The following is a 25,441-nucleotide window of genomic DNA, read 5'->3' as shown; positions in this document are numbered from 1 at the left end:
TTAGTATCACTGTTAAAGCTTTCCCTGTTGTTTGCAGTGTTGATGCCAGGATATTGGAGAGACAAGGTGGGGGAGGGAATATCTTTGATGACTGGCCCAGCTGTTGAGCTTACAGAGCTCTTCTTCAGAATAACTTTAGTGTTTGAAGAAAAAGGAAATTGCAGGTTAACCCCAAAAGTAGGGGAACTCCAGGTCTTTTGTGCCTTTGTGTTTTCCATCAATGCAGGAAGAGCCAGGGGCTTTGCATAGAGGTCACAGCTTATAAAAGCACCTGGACACTTGCTGAGTTGCTTTGTCATAGAGGTAAGTTAACAATGCCCGCATTTTAACTAGCCTCTTGAGGCTTAATACTGCCCATCAAGGTGACTAGGGGCCAGCTTATGCCTTTGGGGATGCTGCTAACGTTTGTTTTTCCTGCAAGACATCTAGGAATCTTTTAGCACAATGTCTGTCTAGCAGCACTTCTGCCCACCCACCCTTTCAGCGTGGGTTTTGCACCGTGCTGATGAGACATTGCCATGGGTTTGTGGTTCTAACACCAAAATCTCTCACTCCTGTATTTCTACCCTCACGAAAGCTTCTGCTCAAATAAATTGGTTAGTCTCTAAGGTGCCACAAGCGCTCCTTTTCTTTTTGCGAATACAGACTAACACGGCTGCTACTCTGAAATCTGGGTTACACACTGCTTTGCCCTTCTCTAGCATTGTTTATCTAGGGATCTCAAAGCATTTGAAAGCCCATGACCTCCATGTGAGGCTCTGATGTTAGAAGTGGGGAAACTGAGGCACAGCGGTGATGGTATTGGCTCAGGGTTGCCCAGCGAAGCGGGGCAGAGCTGGGGAACAGAACACAAACATTCTGACTGTTGTCTAACCTAACCTACCGCAGCGAATCCAGAATCTGACCATCTTTTAGGAAATGCTGCCAAACCTTCCTCTTTGGTAAAGCCTTTCCTCACGGCAAGAATGACCATCTCAGCACTAACGCCCATATCTACCCACCCCACCCTCGCCTTCGATAAACCTGGCACAAACAAAGCAACCAGCACATGCACAGCCCCTACCCCAAACCCAGCCGGGATTTCACCCTGAACAAGGAGAAGAGCTGGGGGAACTCGATAAAGACCACTAGGGACTTCATTACTGCTGGTGGTTTGACGCGGGCAGCGCACAGATGCTGTGGTGATGGGCGGCAGGATAAAATCCTTGCTAGCTGGGAATGGAACCCAGGAGTCCAGCGGTGTATGCTGTGATTGCTGCCTGTCTTCCCCATCTCCCCCCTTTTCCTGGTGCTGTCCCCCTGGTTTGATGAACAGAATCTGAAGCCAAGAGACCTGGAATACCTGTGTCCCCCTCCCCCTCAGTGTGGTGTTGAACCTGCCAGGCTGCGTCAGGATGGACTCGGTGAGCTCCTGATCCCAGCCCTGGCAGATGGCAAGGGAGGTGGCGCTCCTCCCACGAATTAGTCAATGTTGCTGGGGGCAAGGCAGAGAGGGTGGCAGTGGAGGGGCCTAGGATTTGCGCCTCTGCACCGAGCATCAGATGGGTAGCTGCTGCCTTAAACCACGCTTCCTAGCCAAAGCCATCCTCCCAAAAGGCCAGCTGCAGCCGCCAAGGAGTTCGGGGCTTGTTTTGCTGAACCTCCCCTCCCACTGCAGCTGTCCCTGCTGAGCCCTGACCTCATGATGTCACGCTGGGCGTAGAACGTGTTGCTGCTGCTTGTTTAACCAGTGTGGCTTTCTATCATCCCTTTCCTCCATGTGAAACCCGAGCCTGCTTCCCGGCCCGCTGCACTCCTCCACGGAGCTCCCTTCTAGCAGGTTAGTACTGCATCGGGTGTCTGGCTCTGGAAACTGAAGGGTGACTGAGTTGGCAAATCATACTGCTGAAGATTTGCTAGATAAGCAAACTCGGATGAGATCAGGAAGGCCGAAAGCAAGAAATGCAGTGTATTGGAAACCTCTCGGCTGCAGGGATTTTTGGCATAGGTGCTGTGGTTTTGGAATAGGTTGCCAAACAAATGGGGGTGTATCACTGGGGGAAGCTGTGAGTGAATTTGGAGAATTGTGTAGATGTGGCATCGCTTATATGCCACCTGAAGTGTGCGCGGTGCTCTGCAGAACAAAGACGCAGGTCCCCCTTAGCTGAACAGCAAGTGAGCGTGGTTCACCATGACTCCATGCCTGGCATTGAAGGTGCCCTGATAAATTTCAGTTAAGACTGTTCTCTGTTGGTCAAAGCAGGGGAACTGGGATCTGGGTTTTGTACCCAGCTCTGTCCCTGACTTGTTGTGATCTTGGGCAAGTCAGTTCCCACTTTGTGCCTCAGTTTCCCAATCCTTAAATGGGGTGTAATATTCCTCTGCTCCTACATGGCTTGTGAGACTTAATGTTTGTAAATCCCCAAATTAAAGACACTCGAGATGCACAAGGTTGTTTATAAACGGTGTCTCTCCTCCAAAGCTCAGCTGGATCTCTTTCTGCTTTCTATCTTAGCAAAAATAATTATAGTGCCCAAACAGAGCAAAGTGGGGAGGGAAGAACTTTGAAGTTGGAGATCTTTAGAAGTTGTCCGGCAGGAAGAAATAGGCTCATAAGTCAATGCTGTGTTCCCAGAGAAGACAACCTAGGTGTGGCATAACGCAGAAAGCTTGGAATGCTTTAGTTGGCAGAGAGGAAAATATGGCTCAAGAACAGGTATGAGATTTGCAGTGCCTGCCAATGAAGTGAGAGTCATTGGGTAATGAAATAGAAGCAACATGGTCTAGTCGTCAGAGCTGGAGACGAGGGCTTTGTCTACACGGAGCTATACCAGCAATAGCCTCTACTGTGGACACAGTTCTGTTGGTATAAATGTGCTTACATCAGCATAAGCTATATTGATAAAACACTTTTTTTAGTGATATAACATTTGCCTTCACTAGGGCTTTTCCGGATAGCTGTGTCAGTTTGAAAAAAAAAAATCATCCCTCCCTCCCCCGCCCCCCCGACAGCTATGCTGGTAAAACTTTTGAAAGTATTCTAGGCCGAGGTGTCGAGACATCTGTGTTCTGCTCCCGGCTCTTTCTGTGTTAGGTTTTACAGTATCACACGTTAGCTACCATGCTGTAAAAGTCCAGTGTGGACAAGACAGCGTTCACTTTAACATATGCTAAACGGATCAAATTAACTCAGGCTTTTGACTTGAGCAGTTTAAAGTATACACTCTCTTGTTCTAAAAAATTGAGCGTTGATGTGGTTTAGGTAATACCATGCCTTTTAAATCCTACTCTGTACTCAGCCATTGTCTCACTGTTTGATCACTTTCCCTCCCATTGCCTCAATTTCCCCATCTGTAAAATGGGAGATAATACCCAACCTTGTCAAGTGCTTGAGATCTTAACAATGCTGTGTACATGCAAAGTCTTTGTTTCAGAGGAAAATGCTATTTAGAAATGCAGGTTCCTCTAGAGAGGAGGAAAGCCCCCAAAATATACACACACTCAGATATGGGATAAAACTATAGTTCTCTAATAAATTCACAGCTGCAACCTGTCTTTATTGAACAACTGATTTTTTTCTTATTTTTGGGGTGCTATCAGGTTAATAACTTTTAAAAAATCTTCTCTTCTGGAGATCTTGTTTAATTCTTGGACTTCACTCAACTTGGGCAGTAAAATTTATACTGTTCAATTTCACGTGATTTTTCTTTGTCAGTTTCATATTCTGCTTCTCAAGGCTGGAGTGTTCAAAATCTCCGATCTTACTGCATCCTGTAGATTCCCTTTTTGCGGGGGGGAACCCACTAAAACAGCCTTTTGCATCTCACTCTTGTTCTCTTGCTGTTTCTGGAGAGCAGAGAGATTGAATGGTTAGAGCAGTCAGAACATTCCCAACTCTTGCAAACTGTGAGGGAAGGTTTCAATCCAAAGCCGCATCTCTTCATGCCAGCTTTCGTGAAAACTTGTTAAAACTTCTTTGGTCTTAAAATAAACATAGCACTTCCCCTTGATCTGAATGATCTGCCTTCACCGCAGAATCCAGGTACCCGCTCTGTAGAGCGTTCAGCGCCCCATTGTTGCCGACCATTTGCATTTGCATGTTTGGCAAAGCGAGGAGCTCTTTGCTGTGATGGCAGATGTGCCCCAAACACAAGGCTAAGCTGGTAGATCCTGTTGCATATACCAGGGTTCAATCCCCACTCCCTTGTCAGCACAAGCTGGGAATCATGTCAACAATTAGCATTGATCTTCCATGTGAGCACAGCTTTGGGGTGTGTGGGGGGGGAATCTACCCCCAGAGAGGGGAATTAGAACGGATGAGCACTAGCTGTTGCATAAATAATGCACAAAAAAGCAGGGCCATTGATTGTCTTTCTTTTTTTTTTAAACCAGTTGCCAACAGTGCAGGATTTTGTTTGCGTGTACATGTGTGTGGGGTGAGGAATGAAATATGGAATAGCAAGGCCAGGTGCTCCGGGTCCGTGCTGCTCTGAGATTTCTCCCTTCCCCTCCCTCCCAGTTCAAGGCCTTCTGCAGACTGTCTGCTAAAACATTGGCCTGAGGTCTCAGCTGGGGAGAGAGATTATAGAACACCTGGCGCTAGTTTTGCTCATTAAAAACAGTTGCTCTTGAAGGGCCCACAAAGGCTGGAGGTTTTTTTAAAGCAGGGGAATGGTTTTAAAATAGCTCAGAACAGCATTAGGAATGATTGAGAAGGGAGTGGTTTGCCCAGCTCCTAATCTGGGTCTCCTTGGCAGGTAAATCTGTCATTTTCTTAGGGATTGCCTCCCTCCTCTCTCCCCCCGGCCCCCCCCCCCCAGGGTGGGCGCTTAAGGCCTGGGAGGAGCAGTGGGCCAGGGAGAGCAGTGCCTCTGTGCCTCGGAAGCTAATCCATTTGTCATGTGATCCTCGGAGCTCAGCCATTCCAGTTGGCCTTGGACGCAGTGACAGGCAGGGCTGAAGGCCTGGGGGTGGGAGGGAAACGTTCCAAATGGCGTTTAACAACTTCATTAAGATGTCGTGTTTTCTGAGGGTTGGTTTTTTGTATTTTATTTTTTTAAATGCTCCTGGGAGGCAGCACCCTGCACTGGTCAGGAAGGGGAACAGGAAAAGCAGCTTTTAGAAATAGCAGGCCCTTTAAATAGTCCCACCATTCAGTCCCTCTTTTTGTCTGAGCCTTGTGTGCCTTTCTGGCTGTTCCTGGCACCGACTCTCCAGCGCGGTCTGTGTTCTCAGTGTGCTGAGTGGGGACTTAATACTCCCAGCAACTGCAGGGCATCAGTGCACAAAGATGGCTTCTGTTGATAGACCGAAGGTCTCCTCCTCTATTGGTATTTTTTAAATGGGAGTGGGGGTAGTATCCTCCAGTCAGCAGTCCTGGTTCCTAGTTAAGCATAAAGCCACTTGCACCTGCACTAAACCCCTGGGCGGAGCAGCTGCAGGGATGTTGGAAGCTTTACAGTGCATCTGTGTAGAAAGCTGCCTAATATTAGTGGTAATGATTAGGGGTTAGATCCGAGGCTGGGACCCTAAAGTCCAGGGTTCTAGCCCTTGCTTTGGGAAGTGGTATGGTCTAGTACTTAGAGCAGAGAGGATGGGTTCCATGCCCAGCCCTGCCACTGACTTGCTGTGTGACTTTGGGCGAATTCCTTCCTTCATCGTGCCTCAGTTTCTCTGTACGATCAGGATACAAACTCGCAGATGGCACAAAAACTGAGGGAGTGGTAAATATTGATTGGGACAGGTCAATTCTATGGAAAGATCTGGATCACTCGGGGCGGGGGCTCATTTGAACATGTTTTAATGTGGCCAAAGGCAAGGTCCTGCATCTAGAAATGAAGAAGGGCTGGCCACCTGGAGAAGATGGGGGACTGTCTCCTGCAATGCAGTGACACTGCAATGCAGTGATCCAGACTGCTGCGCTGGGCATCACAACATGGGGAGTAGATGGCCAGCCCTCTGTGGAGAAAGAGGTGGTTAGAGACTATTTAGAAAAGCTGGACGTGCACAAGTCCATGGGGCCGGACGAGTTGTATCCGAGAGTGCTAAAGGAATTGGCAGCTGTGATTGCAGAGCCATTGGCCATTATCTTTGAAAACTCGTGGCGAATGGGGGAAGTCCCGGATGACTGGAAAAAGGCTAATGTAGTGCCAATCTTTAAAAAAGGGAAGGAGGAGGATCCTGGGAACTACAGGCCAGTCAGCCTCACCTCAGTCCCCGGAAAAATCATGGAGCAGGTCCTCAAAGAATCAATCCTGAAGCACTTGCATGAGAGGAAAGTGATCAGGAACAGTCAGCATGGATTCACCAAGGGAAGGTCATGCCTGACTAATCTAATCACCTTCTATGATGAGATTACTGGTTCTGTGGATGAAGGGAAAGCAGTGGATGTATTGTTTCTTGACTTTAGCAAAGCTTTAGACACGGTCTCCCACAGTTTTCTTGTCAGCAAGTTAAAGAAGTATGGGCTGGATGAATGCACTATAAGGTGGGTAGAAAACTGGCTAGATTGTCGGGCTCAACGGGTAGTGATCAATGGCTCCATGTCTAGTTGGCAGCCGGTGTCAAGTGGAGTGCCCCAGGGGTCGGTCCTGGGCCCGGTTTTTTTCAATATCTTCATATATGATCTGGAAGATGGTGTGGATTGCACTCTCAGCAAATTTGCAGATGATACTAAACTGGGAGGAGTGGTAGATACGCTGGAGGGTAGGGATAGGATACAGAGGGACCTAGACAAATTGGAGGATTGGGCCAAAAGAAATCTGATGAGGTTCAATAAGGATAAGTGCAGGGTCCTGCACTTAGGACGGAAGAACCCAATGCACAGCTACAGACTAGGGACCAAATGGCTCGGCAGCAGTTCTGCGGAAAAGGACCTAGGGGTGACAGTGGACGAGAAGCTGGATATGAGTCAGCAGTGTGCCCTTGTTGCCAAGAAGGCCAATGGCATTTTGGGATGTATAAGTAGGGGCATAGCGAGCAGATCGAGGGACGTGATCGTTCCCCTCTATTCGACATTGGTGAGGCCTCATCTGGAGTACTGTGTGAAGAATGAGGGGGGATTTGATAGCTGCTTTCAACTACCTTAGAGGTGGTTCCAGAGAGGATGGTTCTAGACTATTCTCAGTGGTAGAAGAGGACAGGACAAGGAGTAATGGTCTCAAGTTGCAGTGGGGGAGGTTTAGGTTGGATATTAGGAAAAACATTTTCACTATGAGGGTGGTGAAACACTGGAATGCATTACCTAGGGAGGTGGTAGAATCTCCTTCCTTAGAAGTTTTTAAGTTGACAAAGCCCTGGCTGGGATGATTTAATTGGGAATTGGCCCTGCTTTGAGCAGGGGGTTGGACTAGATGACCTCCTGAGGTCCCTTCCAACCCTGATATTCTGTGATTCTGACACTGAAAAGAACTTGAGAGTTGGGGTAGATAACCTCTGAACCTGAGCTCAGAGTGCAGTACTGTTGCTAAGTGGGCACATCTGATTCTTTGCTGTATAAACTGGGGAATATCAAGTAGGGAAGTGGTGTTACCTTCGTATATAGCATTAGTGCAGGGGTGGGCAAACTACAGCCACTAGCTGTTTTAAGCTGGTCCTCGAGCTCCAATTGGGGAGCGGGGTCTGGTGTTTGCCCCCCTGCTCTGGTGCTCCAGCCGGGGAGCAGGGTCAGGGGCCGATCCATGCGGCTCCCAGAAACCGCAGCATGGCCCCACTCCAGCCGGGGAGCAGGGTCGGGGGCCGCTCCACACTGCTTCTGGAAGCAGCAGCATGGCCCCTTTCCTGCTCCTATGTGTAGGGGCAGCCAGGGGGCTCCGCTCTGCACGTTGCCCCCACAGCTCCCATTGGCCAGGAACTGTGGCCAATGAGAGCTGCAGCGGCAGTGCCTGCAGACGGGGCAGTGCGCAGAGCTGCCTGGCTGCAGCCCCACATAGGAGCCAGAGTGGGGGCATGCCGTTGCTTCCAGGAGCCTCTTGAGGTAAGCGTCGCCTGGAGTCTGCACCCCTGAGCCTCTCCCCTGCCCCAACCCTGATTCCCCCACTCCTAACCCCTCGATCCCAGCCAGGAGCGCCCTCCTGCACTCCCAACCCCTCATCCCCACCCCAGAGCCCGCACCCCCGGCCAGAGCCTGCACCCTGCTCCAGCCCTGATTGCCCTCCAAACCCCTCGGTCCCAGCCCAGAGCACCCTTCTACACCCCAAAAAGTTTGCCCCCCCCCTGCATTAGTGAGAATGTGTCCAGTTCTAATGTCTGCAGGTACGCGCTTAAATAAGAAGGTTAAGTTGGGAAGGGTTCAGAAAAGAGCTCCAAGAACGATTCACGGTGTGGAAAGCATGCCTTATGGAGGAAGGCTAAAGAAGCTCAGGGCTTGTCTTCGCTTAAGACAGACAGACTCAGCACCGCTGCCGTGCTCTAGCGGTTCAGTGTGGAATTCAGAATTCTTCCCCTCGGCATAGGCAATCCACCTCCCCAAGAGGCAGTCGCCAGGTCAACAGAAGAATCCTTCCGTACAGGCAGTGCTAGGTCAATGGGAGTCTACATGGGGACTTAGGTTGGTTTAACTGCCTCGCTCAGGGGGGTGGATTTTTCACACTCCGACCAACATGGTTAAACAGATTTCATTTTCTAGTGTAGACCAGGCCTCGGCCTGTTTTAGTTTATCCAAGAGGAGTTTAAAGGGTGACTTGTTCACGGTCTACAAGTACCTATGTGGGAAGATTCCCGAGAGAGACCTCTTTAATCTAGTAGAAAAAGGAAAGCAAGATCCAGTGGCTAGAAGCTGACACGAGATAAATTCAGCAGTTTCAACAGGGAGGATAATTAACCATTGGAACAGTTTACTCAGGGAAGTGGTGGATTTTTCATGGCTTTGGGAGTCTTTAAATCAAGACTGTCTTCTAAGAGATCTGCTGTAGCTCAACCAAAAGTTAGCAGCTTGATGCAGTAATTTTGGGGTGAGAGTCTCTGGCCCATGTTCTGCAGGATGATCTGTTCTGGCCTTCAAATCTTTGAAACTCCATTTAGCCTGGGGGGCAGTTGGGTTTACACCATTCTGCAGAGCCACGGGGACTTTTGCCTCTTAACAACATAGAGCAGTGGTTTTCAAACCTTTTTTCTGGGGACCCAGTTGAAGAAAATTGTTGATGCCCGTGACCCAACGGAGCTGGGGATGAGGGGTTTGAGGTATGGGGGAGGGGCTCAGGGCTGGGGCAGAGGTTGGGGTGTGGGGCCGAGGGCTGCAGGGTGGGGCCAGGAATGAGGGGCTCAGGGTGTGGTAGGGGGCTCTGGGATGGGGCAGAGGGTTGGGGTGTGGGAGGGGGTCAGGGCTCTGGGGTGTGGGTGCAGGCTCTGGGGTGGGGCTGGGGATGAGGGGTTTGGAGTGCAGGAGGGGCTCTGGGTTTGTGGGGGGCTCAGGGCTGGGGCAGGGGGTTGGGGTGCAGGAGAGGATCAAGGCTCTGGGTGCGGGGTTAGGGGTGCAGAAAGGGGCTCCATGTTTGGGGGGGGGCTCAGGGCTGGGGCAGAGGATTGGGGTTACCTTTGGTGGCCCCTGGTCAGTGGTGCAGCCGGGGTGCTAAGGCAGGCTTCCCGCCTGTCCTGGCACCATGAACCGGCCAGCAGTAGATCTGACTCCTAGGTGGAGGCGCGCGACTCTCGCCCACAGGCACCGCCCCTCCCCCCAGCTCCCATTGGCCAGTGAGAGTGCGGAGATGGTGCTCGGGGCGGGGGCAGTGCATAGAGTCCCGTGGCCCCCCTGCCTAGAAGCTGGACCTGCTGCTGGCCGCTATGGGGCGCAGCGGGGTGTCAGAACAAGTAGGCACTAGCCTGTCTTAGCCGGGCAGCACCGCCGACGGGACTTTTAACATCCCGGTTGGCAGTGCTGACCAGAGCAAGGCGACCCAGCGCCTTGAAAAACACTGACATAGAAGACTCCAAAAGAAAAGGAGGACTGGTGGCACCTTAGAGACTAAGCAATTTATTTGAGCATGAGCTTTCGTGAGCTACAGCTGCATCCGATGAAGTGAGCTGTAGCTCACGAAAGCTCATGCTCAAATAAATTGCTTAGTCTCTAAGGTGCCACTAGTCCTCCTTTTCTTTTTGCGAATACAGACTAACACGGCTGCTACTCTGAAACCTGTCATAGAAGACTCAGGATCCCAGGACATCCCCAAAGCAGGCACGCAGCTTTCACTTCCCCAATCCCATCCCCACCCCACCCCTTTTGAGCTGTAACCACTGTTACACCCCACCCATGCCTGAAGAGAGAGGTCCTAGAGTTAGGAGGTGCTGCGAGATAGGAAGTGCTGTTGACTGAGCAGGGGAGGAAGAGGGGCATCTCCATATGGTCTGGGTTTGAGAACTTAAGCTACGGCTTCACTAGAAACACTGAAGCGCATCAGTGTAGACGCTCACTAAAGCAACCGGAGAGGTTCTCCCATTGCTGTAGTTAATTCGCCTCCCCAAGAGGCAGTAACTAGGTCAAGGGAAGAATTCTTCAGTTGACCTAGCACCATCTACACCAGGATTTAGGTCAGCTTAACTACATCGCTCAGCAGTGTGGATTTTTCACCTCCTCCCTGAGTGACATAGCTGGGTCCATCTCACTTTTCAGTGTAGACCCCGCTGTAGTTACCATATATTTTTGCCCTACCCCCACCCCTCTGCCATTGGGTTGGCCTCTAATCTGGCAAACTTTTCCAGCTCTGCAATTAGCAGAGAGCAGCAGCCCATGATCTGGTTTGTCTCCCTGTTGCACTGTGCCCTTTGCACACAGGCCATTCTTAGACAAGCCACTCGTTTCCGCTAACGGGCTTTAGGGGGAGGGAGAATAAAACTTGATTCTCCTTACAGAGCAACTTGCAGAAGCTGCTTCCTCCTTCTGCAAGGAGGCCACTTGCAATGCGGCCTGTGCATTTCAGCCAGTGACTATTCTACCCCACCGAGAGTTTGGTCTGCCATTAATAAGCATGTTGGACTGATTATTGCAGTTCAGTAATCCGGTATCCCGTTCAATGCCCCCGGTCGGATTGAACAGTAGTTACATGGTTGAGTTGCCATGAAAACGCCCCTCTAATGGCAATACTGTGCATACTGCGTGTCCAGCCAGAAATGGACATGAAGGGTTCACGGTTAATGTGCGTGGGGGCCAACCAGAAACCATATCCTTTTGGCTTGAAATTGAAGGCACAAATGTTCCCTTAGATTGTCAGCATGGCTCATCGTTAAGAGTTCCTCATTTTGCGAGACCCTAACGGCTGTGTTGCTTTTGAGTTCCAGACTATCCAAACCAAGCCCAGGCACTGGGGACAGAGGCTCTGGATTCACTGGAAAAAGAGGTGCATCTTTACACTGAGCTCATCTCCGTTTAAAAACACATCATCTTGTCCCAGACATAGCCAGAACAAACTGGTCTGTGGTGTTTCTGTATACTGTGCTCTTTGGTGGATGGGTGGTAGTTTGATAACAGAACCGTGAGCTTTTAGATTTGAAATCTTACGTTGATCTCTAGTTAATTTTAAAATGGGGATTGTGGTTGAGCAGGGTTGGGGTGGCTACATCTGGGTTCTAATCCTGGTTCTGCCTCTAGGTCACTCTACAACTTCCCCACTCTGTTTTCCAATCTGTCAAATGAGAGTGACTCTATACCGAGTAGTCGATAGGCGGACTGCTGGCCAAATCCGGACTGCCAGACACTTCTGAATGGACTGCAAAATCTTTTTGTCATCATCATTCTAAGCTTATTATCATCATTGTTATAATTTTTGTATGATTTTCTCTGAAGTCTGGACCTTGACTATACCTTGACAAAAAATAATTAATTTCTCCCCCGCCCTTCCCCGCTTACAGAGTGCTTAGATATCTGCGGATTAAATAGTACAGTAAGAACTGGTTCCTGAGTCACGCTCTAGCCTGGGTGGAATGCCTTTCAGTACCATCAGTAACCAAACTATGGCGGTGGAGTGCCCCCAAAATGATCAACCTTTTTAAAAGTGTATTTTTTAGTCTCATGTTTAACTAACTCTGCTGCAGTCCTAGTGAAGACAAGGCAGTTTATAGCGTCCACATAAGTTAGCAGGTCACAGTAGCTGTCCCATGACAGTCTGAGTTTGCCATGCCCTGCTAACTCATGTGGAAACTACAAACTGCCTTGTCTTCACTGGGATTTTACCATGCGTGTGTGAGCTCGAGTTAAGAACCCCGCCGGTTTTCCGAGTGAAGACCCAGGCACGGTTGCTGTGGTGCAGATGGGATCTCTGTGGAACAGTGACTTCTAAGAACACACACAACCCCCCTGTGGGGGTGGAGAATTTGCCATTGACACGAAACCACGAGGAAACGCTCATGTAATCAGCCCTGTGCAGAGTCAACGATCCTCCCTAAAAAGCAATTTCTTCAGGGAGTGATCAGTTGAAGAGTGTCTCTGGGAGCATGGAAGCTATGAACGGTTTGTAAATGCCTCTTACTTTCTGTTTTTAAAATGGTGAGGTTTTCAAAGACAACAGAAGGAGGTTAAAATGGGGTCTGGTCTCCTACAGTGGTGGGCAGGGTGTATTTAAAAAAAGAAAAAAAAAAAAAGTCAAGAAACTTAATCCGAAGAGGCACAGGAGAAAATAACTAATCTGTGGAAACACCAGGACGACAAGGGGAAGAATTTGACGTAACCCTATATTTGAGAAATGAAATGTCTGGGGGTTTTTCCCTCAGTGGAGATCACGGGCCTCTGCTTGTACGAAGACATAAATGCAAATTGTTTATAGTAGAATAAGTGGGAGTAAACTGCAACGCCGGATGTTAGGACAGATGTTGAATAATTTGTCTGATGCATAAATAAAAAGCAGCGTGCAGGTTGCATGTGACACCAGGCCGCATAGTGATGGGGCTCGTCTCAACAGCGTAAAAGCCTACGATCAGTGTTTCAAAAGCATTCTTTAAAATATGCCTATTTGATGGAGAATTCACTGCAGGTGAGAAGTGACAGCCCTCGAGATTGGTGTGTCCAGTATACCAGAACTGGTGTTTCATGGGCAGTGCTCGCTCCCAAGCTAGTTTCAGTCTCTGGTTCCTCCAGGTCTTGGGCATCTCTACGGAGGCTGCCACTGAAAGATTCTGTTCTGTCGGGGCTCTTATGCTGCCTTCGTCACCCTAATGTTGGAGCACCTTCCAGTTGTGGGTTGTGATTGTGCCCATCAGCTGTCACGGGTGGCTCGTTCCCTCTCTCCTCCCAAGGGAGGATTTTATGTGGAGTGTTTTGTTTTGGTAGGGTTTTGTTTTCAGACATTAGACGCTGCATTGTGTTTATCAGGAAAGGCGGGTTGACGGAGTGCACCTGGCACTTGTAGCAGGAGGTGAGGAGGTCTGGGATTGTTCCCACGGGAGATCATTCCACAGCCAAAAGAAGCTCTGTCTGGCACCAGCCAAGCTGTACCCTGAGGGTGGAAAGTTCCTCTGGGCCTGAGGAACAGAGCTGCCCACTGTGCTCCCCATCCTGGAACTTGAGGCTCTCTTAGGTTACGTAGCTGGGAACGTGCTTCCCGCTGTCGGTAGCAACACGCTAGCTCTGTTTGCGCTAATGGCACCCTGGCAATAGCCCCGTAGCTGGCGTAACACTGGCGGTGGCTCAGGTTAGCCGCCTGAGTACGTATCCTGGGTGTGTTTGCACTCACAGCTAGTCCAAACTGCCGCCCATGCGATTCCGGCAACCCTAGCTCAAGCAGAGCTGCCACCTGTCTGTCTACCCAGGCTGGGAAGCATGCTCCCAGCCGCAGTGTAGACGTTGTCTTAAATTTGCTGGGCCCGGGCCATTGAGCGCTTTGACGATCTGGACAAAGACGAGTTATGCTGCTCAAACGTGAGGTCATTTTGGTTACTGAAGCAGTGTCCAATGCTGCTTTTCAAATTGTTTGAGGTTGAGCTGCTTCCCCAATGTCAAAGTTGGCATTCATAAAATCCCTCCTGGTTGTCTCTTCTCCATGCCCACAGGTGGACGAGTCTGTTCCTAGTGAGAGGGAAGCTGTGCATAGAGGGGAGAATCCTTTGCGCTGTCTATAACCTCCATGTTAGTATTGGAGGGAGTGTGCACAGGTAAACTAGAAATCCAGGGAGCATGTTGAATCTGTTCCAGGGAGGAGAATTTCCCTAAACAAATCCTTGCTTTGTTGGTGTAGGCAAACTGTTGTTTTTTTCCGGGGCGTCTTTGTGTGCAGCAACCTGCTTGTCTCCTCTCTTGACTGTAAATAGTCGTACCTGCCAAACCGGGGTGAGGAAAAATCATTATTTGAAAAACAAACTTCCCTGCAGAATCGTGTGTGAGGCTAAGCGGGCGAGTGTGCTGGGAAAACAGATGGCAAATGCTGGAGCTGAGCGTAACGTACAGAGATCCTCTGTCCCGGCTTTTTGAAATCCCACTTCTTTTCATCATAGCCCTTCTGCCGAGAGGTCTAATGGAGCCTCTCCTCCCACATCACTTATGACATCTCTGCATTGTCACCAGTCATGACTGGAAGAACATCATGTGGTCTCTTGAAACTTGTTTGTGTAGGATGGGGTTTAATCATAGAGGAGGTCTCTTCTATTGTGAATAAAATCCCCTCTGTTCCTACTCAGGTGTCCAGCACAGGATTGTTCCCTCCAGTATCTTCTGTCAAATCTGCTTTTCAATGTCTCAGGAGACAGGGCTCCTCTTGCCTTGGGAGATGATGCCAGAGCCTTAATAGGTCTCAGTGTTGCTTAAATTTTCCCTTTTGTAATTTCAACCCATTCTCTGTATTACTTATCCCTTTGTGCCCTCCCAGCCATTTCCTTTCCTCCTATCGAAACCCTTCCCAATCTTGTAGACAACAGTCCCGTACCCGGCCCTGCAGAGTCATCTTTTCATACTCTCTTCCCCTTCAAGTGTGATGAGGACTCTGAACAAACTCTGTTTGCCACATTAGCCTCCTTCTAGCCTATATCTGCACTGCAATTATAAACACATGGATGACCAGTGCCAGCGGGCTCGGGCTAAGGAGCTGTTTAACTGCTTAACTGTAGCCATTTGGGCTCGGGCTCTGGGACCATGTGAGGTAGGAGGGTCCCAGAGTCTACACCTACATCGCCACCCCTTAGCCTGAGCCCGAGTGGCTGGCACAGACCCTCCAGGGGTGTCTAATTGCAGTGTAGACGTACTGTGTCTGTTTTGCAGGGCAGAGCTATTTGGCTGGGCATTGGAAGAGTACCACTGAGAAGCTCACCTGCATGGTACGATAGATGTCCTTGGTGCAGTGTGGTGATGTCTCTGGTGGTGGTCAATCAACTGAACAGAGATCCCCCTTGGAATGACCTATTGTGAGGGTTAAAAATATAACTAGACTAAACCTACTTACTAAGCTGTCTACAGTGGCTTTCTTAGTGGTTTTTAAAACTCTGCTTAAGCTCAGTCATAGTGTAACACGTTTCTAATGAGGTCTGGCTGAAATGAATGAGACCAAACCATATATAAAAACAGGTCTAGCTGAGACTCAGAACTAGGTTTCTTAGCCTGGTTTGGCCCCATATGTACTGGCCACCTGAACCATGTTAAAACGTTCACTTCCATGGTGTCTATGTCATTCTTAGTCACAGGTTTCAGAGTAGCAGCCGAGTTAGTCTGTATCCGCAAAAAGAACAGGAGGACTTGTGGCACCTTAGAGACTAACACATTTATCAGAGCATGAGCTTTCGTGGGCTACAGCCCACTTCATCAGATGCATAGAATGGAACATACAGTAAGAAGATAGATATATACATACAGAGAACATGAAAAGGTGGAAGTCGCCATAAGAACTCTAAGAGGCTAATTAATTAAGGTGAGCTATTATCAGCAGGAGGAAAAAAACTTCTGTAGTGATGATCAAGATGGCCCATTTCAGACAGTTGACAAGAAGGTTTGAGGACACTTAACATGGGGAAATAGATTCAATTTGTGTAATTACCCAGCCACTCCCATGTTCTTAGAACACTGCAGATCAATGTAGCCTCCCCCGTAGTGGACCATGGAAATGCATTATGCTAGTGTAGACAGTTACCTGCTACACTTAGCCACGTGCCTTCACCATAAAGACCATGCTTTGGCTCTAGCCTTTGGTTTGGTGCCATCACACAGGAGTGTTTGTGATGGCTTTCTACATCAGTGGCTCTCAACCTTTGCAGATGACAGTACCCCTTTCAGGAGTCTGATTTGTCTCGCGTACCCCCAAGTTTCACCTCACGTAAAAATGACTTGCTTACAAAATCAGAAATAAAAATACAAAAGTGTCCCAGCCCCACTATTACTGAAACATTGCTGACTTTCTCATTTTTACCATCGAAGTGTAAAATAAATCAACTGGAATATAAATATTACACTTACATGTCAGTGTATCGTATATAGAGCAGTATGAACAAGTCATTGTCTATGAAATCGTAGTTTGAACTGACTTTGCTAGTGCTTTTTAGGTAGACTGTTGTAAAACTAGGCAAATAGCGAGATGAGTAAATGTCCCCCCTGGAAGACCTCTGAGTAACCCCGGAGTCCACATACCCCTGGTTGAGAACCACTGTTCTACAAAAGTTTGGAACGGATGCAGCCTTAATCCAGGTTAGTATCGTTCCACAATCTGTTTTGTGCAGAGCCGCAATGACAGGACCAGAGCAGGCTAGGGTGTGCGTGCGCTGTAGCTGTGTTCTTTGTATGATGTGACTTTGCTGTCTGTGAAGACATGCTGTCATTTCTTATTTAGGACACTTTTCCTAGGTGTGCTTTGAGAGACCACTCCCTCGTTGATCCCCTCTGCCACAGAGTAGCTGTTGCTTCCCACTGGTCGTGTAGACCACATGCATGTGTGCGCGCCAATTTTAAAACAGAACATCAGTATTCAGACCAACAAGGGCTCTTCTGAGAAACTTGTCCTGTCCTTCCCCAAATAAACCTAGTGAGACAGAATGGTTTTGCTAACGTATGTGTTTGTGGGGACTCAGAACAACATGCTGCTGACAGATAGTCATAGGGCTTGTCCGTAGCGCTGCAGCGTAGAAATTATCTATGTTGATGGGATGCTCCAATCGGCATAGGCAGTCCACCTCTCTGAGAGGCAGTAGCTAGGTCAGTGGTCTTCCATTGCCCTAGTGCTGCTACAGGGGGATTTAGGTCAGCTTAACTACATTGGTCAGGTGTGTGGATTTGTGTCACCCCTGAGTGAAGTAGCTGGGTTGACCTGACACTTCCGTGTAGCTAAAGAAGCCTGCTAGCTAAAGTACCAACTCCTGGAAGTGTCACAGTTAAGATGAGGGGTGAAAAACCCAGCCACTCGTAGAACTCTTACAAAGTTGTAAACAATCATTAAGGAGGTAGGGAAATATATGGCCAAATCATGGAAGATCTTTCATACAGCGTCTTAGAATTGGGTTTCTTGAGTGTTTTGGGGTTTGCCAGATATTTTGCCACTTATTCATACAAATCTATGACATCAAAGGGGCAATTCTTCTAGTAAACTTCATCATGTATATTTCTGTAGCGCCTTACGGAGCAAAAGGGTTAGATATGGTTTTATAGCACAATATTCCAATGGGTTATCTGAAGGTTACTGCTAGAAGTTGGCCTATGTCTGTTTCAGATAATCCACTCTTTGGGGTGTAAATTGGATCCTTTTCTATTCTCAGTCTTTCTGCAGATTTCAGAATCCGAAGTCACATTCAGATCTGGTGTAAGCAGTGCAGTGCCGTTCACATCAGTGGAACTCCACCCACAGAGGCAGTACGGCTCCTTTATGATGGAGATGGGAGGATTTGTTTTATTCTGATCTTTTGGGCTGGTTGAAAATTTTACATCAAAACTTTTTTTTTTTTTTTCCGAAAGAAAAATTGGGGTTTTGACTAAAAGTTTTCTCTGGCTGTCCACAGAGAACTTTGGCTGTGTTCCAAGAGGCAGTAAAGAATATTTTTTAGATCCTTTGGGCATTTCAACAGGCACATCTTAGCAGGATCCAAGTGCCAGACGTGACACTAGAGTTGTGAAGAATGGGATTTCAGGGTTTGCTAACGGGGTTTTTGGAGACGTATCGTTGGTGCCTCTGTGTGCTTCTTGAGCGCTCTGAATCCTGTTCACACAGCGAACAAACGCTCACAACTCCCATGGGAGGGAGGGCTGTGCTTATTCCCATTTTACAGAAGAAGATGCAGCGGAGAGGGGCAAAGTGATGTATGCCCAAGGGGATCAGAGTTGGGACTAGACAGCAAGGATGGCCTAGTGGTTAGAGCACTGGTCTGGGACTTGGGAGAACCAGGTTCAATTTCCCATCCTGCCACAGGCCTCCTGTATGACCTTGGGTGAGTCAAAAAGGTTATGCCCCTACGGCAGTCCTAGGGTGTGACTGCAGCTCGTGTAGACGGACCCGAGCTGGTTAGATTGAAGCTAGCGCGGGTCCCGGAGTAGCGAAGCCTGGGCGGCGTGGGCTCTGGCGAAGGCTATACAAACCCACCTGAGTAATTACTCGCAGCGCAGCTTCACTGCTCCACAACCCAAGCTAGCTAGGTTAAGGCTAGTGTGTATGTGTCTGTGAGCTGCAATCGCGCCCTGGGGCTGCAGTGGAGACATGCCTTAAGTGTCTCTGTGCCTCAGATCCCCCTCTGTACAATGGGGTAACAGCCCTGCCGCCCAAGGGTTGTGAGGATAAATACAGAGGCCCATATGGTGACGGGGGTCAGAACCTGAGACACAGACAGACAGCTGGGGTTACAATGTCCGAGCTTCTGGTCCTGTGCATGGCCTGCTGCTCTGTGATGCCAGCAGGGTCCGTGTCAGTCCAGGAAAGTTTCTTGCACTGTGATATTAAATCGTCTGTCTTCCTTTTCTTAGACTCTTCCGGATTCTTCACCATGGGTGACATGAAGACCCCGGATTTCGATGACCTCTTGGCGGCTTTCGATATTCCGGACATCGACACCAATGAAGCCATCCATTCTGGCCATGAGGAGGCTGAGGCTCACATCAAGCAGGTCCCCGGGGAGCCCGTGGCCCCTGAACATGTCCTCCCGCACACAGACATCACTGCCGTCAGCGTGATAGTGAAGAACACGGTCTGCCCCGAGCAGCTCGACCCCTTGGATGGCCGCGGCAAAGATGGGCACGGCCTCGGGCCCCGCCTGCTGCAGAATGGCTTTGGTGCCCCCGAGTTGCCCAGGTCCCCCACCTCCAGGCCGGGGGAAGTGGTGGCATCGTCCAATGGAGAGTGCTGGGCATCGAAGGAAAAAGGGGCAAAACCCCTGGACATCTTTTCCCACTTCAGCCCCGATCCCCATGAGGAGAACTCTGCGGATCTGATCGACGGGCCTCGGGAGGGCAAACAGAAAGATAAAGCCCTCTCTGTGCCCTCTCTCTCCCCATCCCCCACCCCATCTCCTGCCCTGTCGCCAGACTGCAAAGAGCCAGCTGGAGAGAGCACAGAGAGCCTCCCACCAGCTTTCCCGCAGCCCTTTGAAACCAGCCAAGCAGGGGCCATGAATGGCTCCCCTGCCACCATTCCCCTGATCAAGAAAGAGGAATCCGACTCAGAGGAGCTGGACCATGGGGCCAGCCCCAAGGGTTTGGCTGAAGCCCTGCGTGACAGCCCCTTGGGGCACCTGAAATCGGTCACCGTCCGGTATTCCACGGATGATTCCCCTGTGACGTCCTGGCCCAGCTCAGATCCAAACCTTGACAGCAGCACCAGCAACCTCCCCGAAGTGAAAGACTCGCCCACCAGCCCTCAGGAGCCGTTCTTCAAACCTTCCCCGCTGGCGGAGGGAAGCCCCGGGCCCCTTGGCTCCCCCAAGCTGCTGGGGAGCAGCCCCCTCAAGGAAGAGCAGGAGGCTCTAGAGAAACCCCTGCGGAGCATGTCGAGCGGTGAGGAGGAAGAGGAGGACGACGATGATGGCAGCAACGACTCCCCCTCTTCCAGTTCCTCGCGGCCCCTCAAGGTACGAATTAAAACCATCAAGACGTCTTCCGGCAGCATCACCCGGACGGTGACCAGAGTCTCCTCCGATTCGGAGCCGGGAGCTGCCAAGCTGCCTTCGGAGCCAGGTTCTCAGGAGACCGCCACCGAGGGCGCCGTGCTCCCGGCTGCAGTGGTGAAAGAGGAGAGCATGCTGGAGGTGCCCAAAAAGAAAATGGAGCTCTCCAGCCCCCTGAAAGTCATAGAAGGGCCCAAAATTGTCAGTGTCCAACTCGGCAATGGCACCAAAATCAAAGGGACTGTCCTGCCGGTCACCACCATCCAGAACGCCAGCAGTGCCATGCTGATTGCTGCCAGCGTGGCCCAGCAGAAATCCGTGGTGCTGCCGGGCAAGGCTGTGACAAAGAACATCATCAACCTGGTGCCGCAGACCCTCCCCAAAGCCGACACCAGGACGAATGTCAGCACGGTGACCCAGACCACCACCGTCACCACCACGGCCAACCAGAAAGTCAACGGCACCACAGTGGTGATGGTGCAGCCGCAGAAGCCTTCGCCCACCATTGCCGGCACGGTCATTTCCAGGAGCCAGTCCAGCCTGGTGGAGGCTTTCAACAAGATCCTGAACAGTAAAAACCTCTTACCAACCTACAAACCCAACCTGAATCCTCCGGCAGACTCCAGCCTGGCTCTCCCGCCCTTCGGGTACCGCTGCTTGGAGTGCGGGGACTCCTTCGCCCTGGAGAAGAGCCTGGCTCGGCACTACGACCGGCGCAGCATGCGCATCGAAGTGACCTGCAACCACTGCACCAAGCGCCTGGTCTTCTTCAACAAGTGCAGCTTGCTCCTGCATGCTCGGGAGCACAAGGACAAAGGCCTGGTGATGCAGTGCTCCCACTTGGTCATGAGGCCTATTGCTCTGGATCAAATGATTGGCCAGCCGGACATCACCCCCATAGTGTCGGTGACCTCCCTCGCCGCTGGCAAAGTGACTGGAGTGCCTCAGGAGGCCATGGGGACAGCGAACGGGATTCAGGACCAACCCATCCTGCCCCTGACCGGCAGCTCGGAGCAAACCAGCTATAACTGCTTCCGCTGTCTGGAGTGCAAGGAGCAATGCAAGGACAAAGCCGGGCTCGCTGCGCACTTCCAGCAGGCTGTGACCCCGGGAACAACCCCCAGCACGGTAGGTAGAACAGCTCCAACCTTCTGCCAGAGGCCCCCTCTTTTATTGCAGGGCTGCTAGCTCTTTCCTGAGGGAGGCAGCATGGCCTAATGGTGAGACAGGGAGCATAGCAGGCAGGAGACCTGGATTCTACTCCCGACTTTGCTACGGATTCACTGTGTTGACCTCAGGCAAGTCCTTTCCCCTCTGTTTCAGATTCTCCCTCTGCAGAATGAAGCTGTTTGCCCACAGGTAGAGGCATTCGAGATCCTGAGATGGAAAGGCGCTGGGTATATGCACTCTGTTGTGTTAGCAGCTCTCTCTACTGCCTCGTACCTGATTACTTCCTGTATCGTGCGGCTGCTATTTGCAAAATTTCTATTCACAGAGGCAGCTTCTGTTGCAGGAAACCAGGCTGTTGTAGAGCAGCGGCTCTTGACCTTTGGGGGCTCAGGACCCATTTGTAAACCTTGGTGGCCTGTTGCGACCCAGTAAATAGCTTCAGTGCAAAAAAAAAAATCTGGTTTACGAAATATCTTACCTACAACATGTGAGAGAGACGTTAAGGTAGTAAGTACACCGTGCCTACCCTAGCAGCAGATAGTGCAATTTTAGTACTGCGCGTCTGGCTGGGCTCGGCTTCCCGCAACCTCCGGGGTTGCAGCACTAATATGGCCTAGCTCCCCTGGCTGGACGACCAGGCCAAATTTGTGAGAGTGGCGTTGCAACCTGGTAAATGGAGTCACAGTGCCACTCAAATTTGACCCGGCTTGCTCCTGTCGTGATGGAGCTGAGCCTGGCCAGCCCCATAGAATTGGAGCCAAGGGAGCTGACTCCCATACGGCTCGTTGACACGTTCTGGTAGCCAAGTTTTGGGTTGAAAAACCTTCTTGTAAAAGAGAAGGAATTGACCTGGGAGACTAAATGTGCTGCCCTTAGTGAAATAGGGGATGTAAGCATGTGCAAAGTTTGAAGACTGGAAGGAGCAGAAGGTGAGGAAGATTGCTGAGAGTGGCGCAGGAAAGGTAATCTCAGACAACTGGATCTGTTAGTTAGCCTGGGGGAAAATTCGTAGGGAAGCCTATAGCTGAAATGGAGAAACCTTGAAAAACTATTTGAAAGGGTTTCAGAGTGACGGCCGTGTTAGTCTGTATTCGCAAAAAGAAAAGGAGGACTTGTGGCACCTTAGAGACTAACCAATGATCTTAAATTGACTGGATGGTCTCTCTGCTCTGTCACTACAGTTCAGGGTCTGCTGACTCTACATAGATATGCAGCTCCCAAGAGAGTTCAGAGTTAGTGTCCTACATGCCCCCAGTATCTGGTTAGAGAAGAGCATAAAGTTGCACATTCAGTTCTATGTAACCCACTTACACCTGGTCCCTTTCAACTCATGTATATTTCAGAGATACCAGACAATTTCCCCAGCTTCTGTCACTGTCATGGAATGTTAACTGTTAGCAAGTAATTAATCCTCTGTGGAATGTTAACTGTTAGCAAGTAATTAATCCTCTGTTGCACTTTTAAAAAACACATTTCTTTGTATTATCACTCGGAAAGTGGCGAGTCTCTTGGAAGCACCAGACCTATGGTTTAGTTCTGTGGTGGTCCAGGTGGGGTAGATTTTCCGTCACTGGCAATTTTTAAATCAAGGTTGGATGGTTAATCAAAAAGAACTCTTGTTCAAAGAGGAATTAATTCTAATCATCAAGTTAAATCCGTGGAGAAACCTGGATGTATTAGCTCCCTGCTTGAGAGCTAGGCCTGAGATCCCGTCCACTTCCTGTTTGCTGCTAACACATCCTGGTTCGCTCGGCATGATGGCATCCAGCAGTGTCTCCGTATTAAAGCGGAGTATAGATTTGGTTTTTAAAAGGCAGAATGAGCTTGAATACAGTTTATTCGTACCTTGGTATCCAGAGTCCCATAGGGGACCTACAAATACTGCCCACCTTAACTTTGTCCTTTTAAATTGTTAGGCTCATTGGCTTCCTTCCTGTGAAAGGAATTGGCTGTTGCACCTTCACTGTTTGTTTACTTCCGAGCACTGTGACAGCCAGACGATGGTTTAAATTCAGGTATTACAACGCTGTAGTTAAGGCTGAGCATTGCTCTCTGTTTAAAGGTTGGCTCTAAAATCCTCCTGCTCACTGCAATTGGCTTGGAACTTGCTGTGCCCCATGAGGATGCAGAGTGGGGATAGCAGTCCAAATTTGGGGCTATTTGAGTAAGGGGTTCCTGAGATACAGCCCTCTTAAAAACCAGCATGGGACAAATCCAGCTGGTTCTTGTAACACTTGTTTGCAGACATCTGGGGCGCTTACTATGTCTGTCACTTGGCATTTACTCTGCCTCGTGCACGGCACCCGTCACCCTGTTGGGACACAATATTGAAAAAGTTATTGACCTGAGAATTTGGACCTAGAGAACAGATCCAAACTGATGTGTGTGTGCGTGGGGATTAGGGGGAGGATGTGGAAATGTGCGTAAGTATGCCATCAGCTCTGCTTATTCAGAGTCCCAGAGTAGCTCAGGGGGATGTGCTGTAGTCAGTGACCCCCAGCCATCCTCATAGACTGGGGGTTCGAGCCTGGCAGTAGGCTATTTCTGCCTGTTAGAAAGGAATTCTTTTACACTGTTTGGAAAGTAGCATCTAGTATCCCAGCAAAGTTAGAAGGCCCTGTTAGTGTCTTGAATGTACTGCTGCTCTGAATATTGCAATGCTGTGTATGATGCCCATGCCTGGATCATGCAAAGTGTACTGCAGGGAATTCTGCAAACCAGGGTAGACCCACGCTGATTCCTCTCCAGAGGGACCTGGACGGGCACGGGGGACGTGCTCTGGTGGCTCAACTCCTAGACCATGAGGTAGAGTCCTGCCCTCAGCAGGCCTTTGAGAACGAATGCTGGGCCCTGGTGCTAGGTTTGGCTTGGGCGGCACCGCTTTCTCAGCTGATACAATTTCCAGCCCGGCGTGTTAATGTGACTCGTGCAGAGTGTTCTGCGGGGAAGTGATCGTGTACCTGGAGAACAGGGTATGCCCTGAATTGCCGACTCAGCACTCTCACACAGCTGGAGTTACGGATAGCATGCAGACCATGGGGAAGGCTGGCCTTTCGGGGCCTTGCTAGGTTACAAAGGCTGTGGGTGTCTGATGTAGAGATTCCCAAAGGGTCTGGAAAGCTCCTTGAGACCCAAGGAGTGTTAGTGAGGAGTAGCCTTTGTAGGAGAGGTGTGGTGGCTCTTGGGGACGGGTGGGTGGTGGATACTGCAGCCGGAGGTGGAATTGCCAGCTTGGGTCGAGCTGTGATTAAGCTAATGTTAAATAGCAGCAGGAGGGGCTAGCCATGGAAGGACTTGGTGTCTGTCTGCCCCAGGAGGGAGTGAGGTCTTTTCAAGGCTAAAGTCACCTAGAGCAGTGGTGTACAAACTTCTCCAGTCGCACCGCCCCCTTACCATTAACGGAATCTGTCCATGCCCCACCCACCCCCATTACTGCACAACTAAGGCTATGCCAGCACTAGGCATAAGCAGAGTAAGCAATTGGTTGGGTCTGAGCAGCCCAAGGGGGCCCCCTAGTCACTTTTTGTTGTTATGGCTCCAGTTGGTCACTGATTCCATGATTTTATGTAATCTGTGCGCCTCAGCCAGCTCAGGCTGTAAGCCCTGGCCAGTGGTGGGCTTGGGCTATCTATTTGAGGGGGGGGGTGGAGGAGGGGAAATTACTTGCTTAGGGCTCCCAATGTTTTAACACTGCCTCTAGGTTGTGTGGCCCGCTGAGCTGAGATGGGGTGGAGGTGGCGCTCCTTCCCTGCCCTCTGTAGGGTCCCTGCCACAGGCTGCCTGGTGTCACCACTCACCCACCTCCCCACGCCCCAAACAATCTGCCAGAGCGTGCCCCACAGTTTGTCATCAATGCCTGCCAAGATGTGGGGCCACATTCTTAGGGTGTCTGTCAGGGCTGCAGCGAGCAGATTCCTCTTCCAGGACGGTTGGGCTGAGGTGCCCTTTGAAAGTGTCTGTCTGAGAAAAGGTGACTGGGCGAGTGCCACTACCAGCCGTGGGAGGGATGGAGCGTGCCCCTGGCTTCTATAGCTGCGGAGAGTGGACGCTGGGCGTTTCACAGGTTGGACAATCATGCTCCTTAGCCAGCCAGGGCTCAGCCTATGACCAGATCTGCTTTAAGCTGAAGGTGGAAGGGTAGATAAAGGGGCAAAGGAGAGGGAAAATATGCTCTGGGGAGGGCGGGGCTGAGAAGGGGAGATGCACACCTGCCTCCTTGCGAACACTTAGTTATGGTAACCCACATGGAATGAAACTTTCAACCCCTTCTGAAATAACCCAGGCCTGTGCTTTCTCTCCCTGCCTTGTTAGC

The 25,441-nt window shown here is 50.2% G+C and overlaps 1 protein-coding gene across 5 annotated transcripts in view; it reads left to right on the top strand.

Moving 5' to 3' along the window:
* The window catches only part of ZNF687 (zinc finger protein 687), a 50,823-nt gene that overhangs the window by 9,643 nt on the left and 15,739 nt on the right, over positions 1-25,441 (top strand). For 3 of the 5 annotated variants that reach the window (XM_084614042.1, XM_084614039.1, XM_084614041.1), the window contains exon 2: positions 18,824-21,087. In XM_084614042.1, coding sequence (XP_084470168.1) covers positions 18,844-21,087 — 2,244 coding nt within the window. In that variant the 5' untranslated portion in view covers positions 18,824-18,843. Of the gene's footprint in view, positions 1-1,636; positions 1,820-4,716; positions 4,737-18,823; positions 21,088-25,441 lie in introns of those variants that run through there. The other 2 variants (XM_084614040.1, XM_084614043.1) reach the window with 2 other exon arrangements.

Source organism: Lepidochelys olivacea, assembly GCF_965140295.1.
Source record: "Lepidochelys olivacea isolate rLepOli2 genome assembly, chromosome: 24".
NCBI lineage: Eukaryota > Metazoa > Chordata > Testudines > Cheloniidae > Lepidochelys > Lepidochelys olivacea.
Note: the sequence above shows the minus strand (reverse complement) of the source record. Positions and strands in the feature narration are given on the sequence as shown.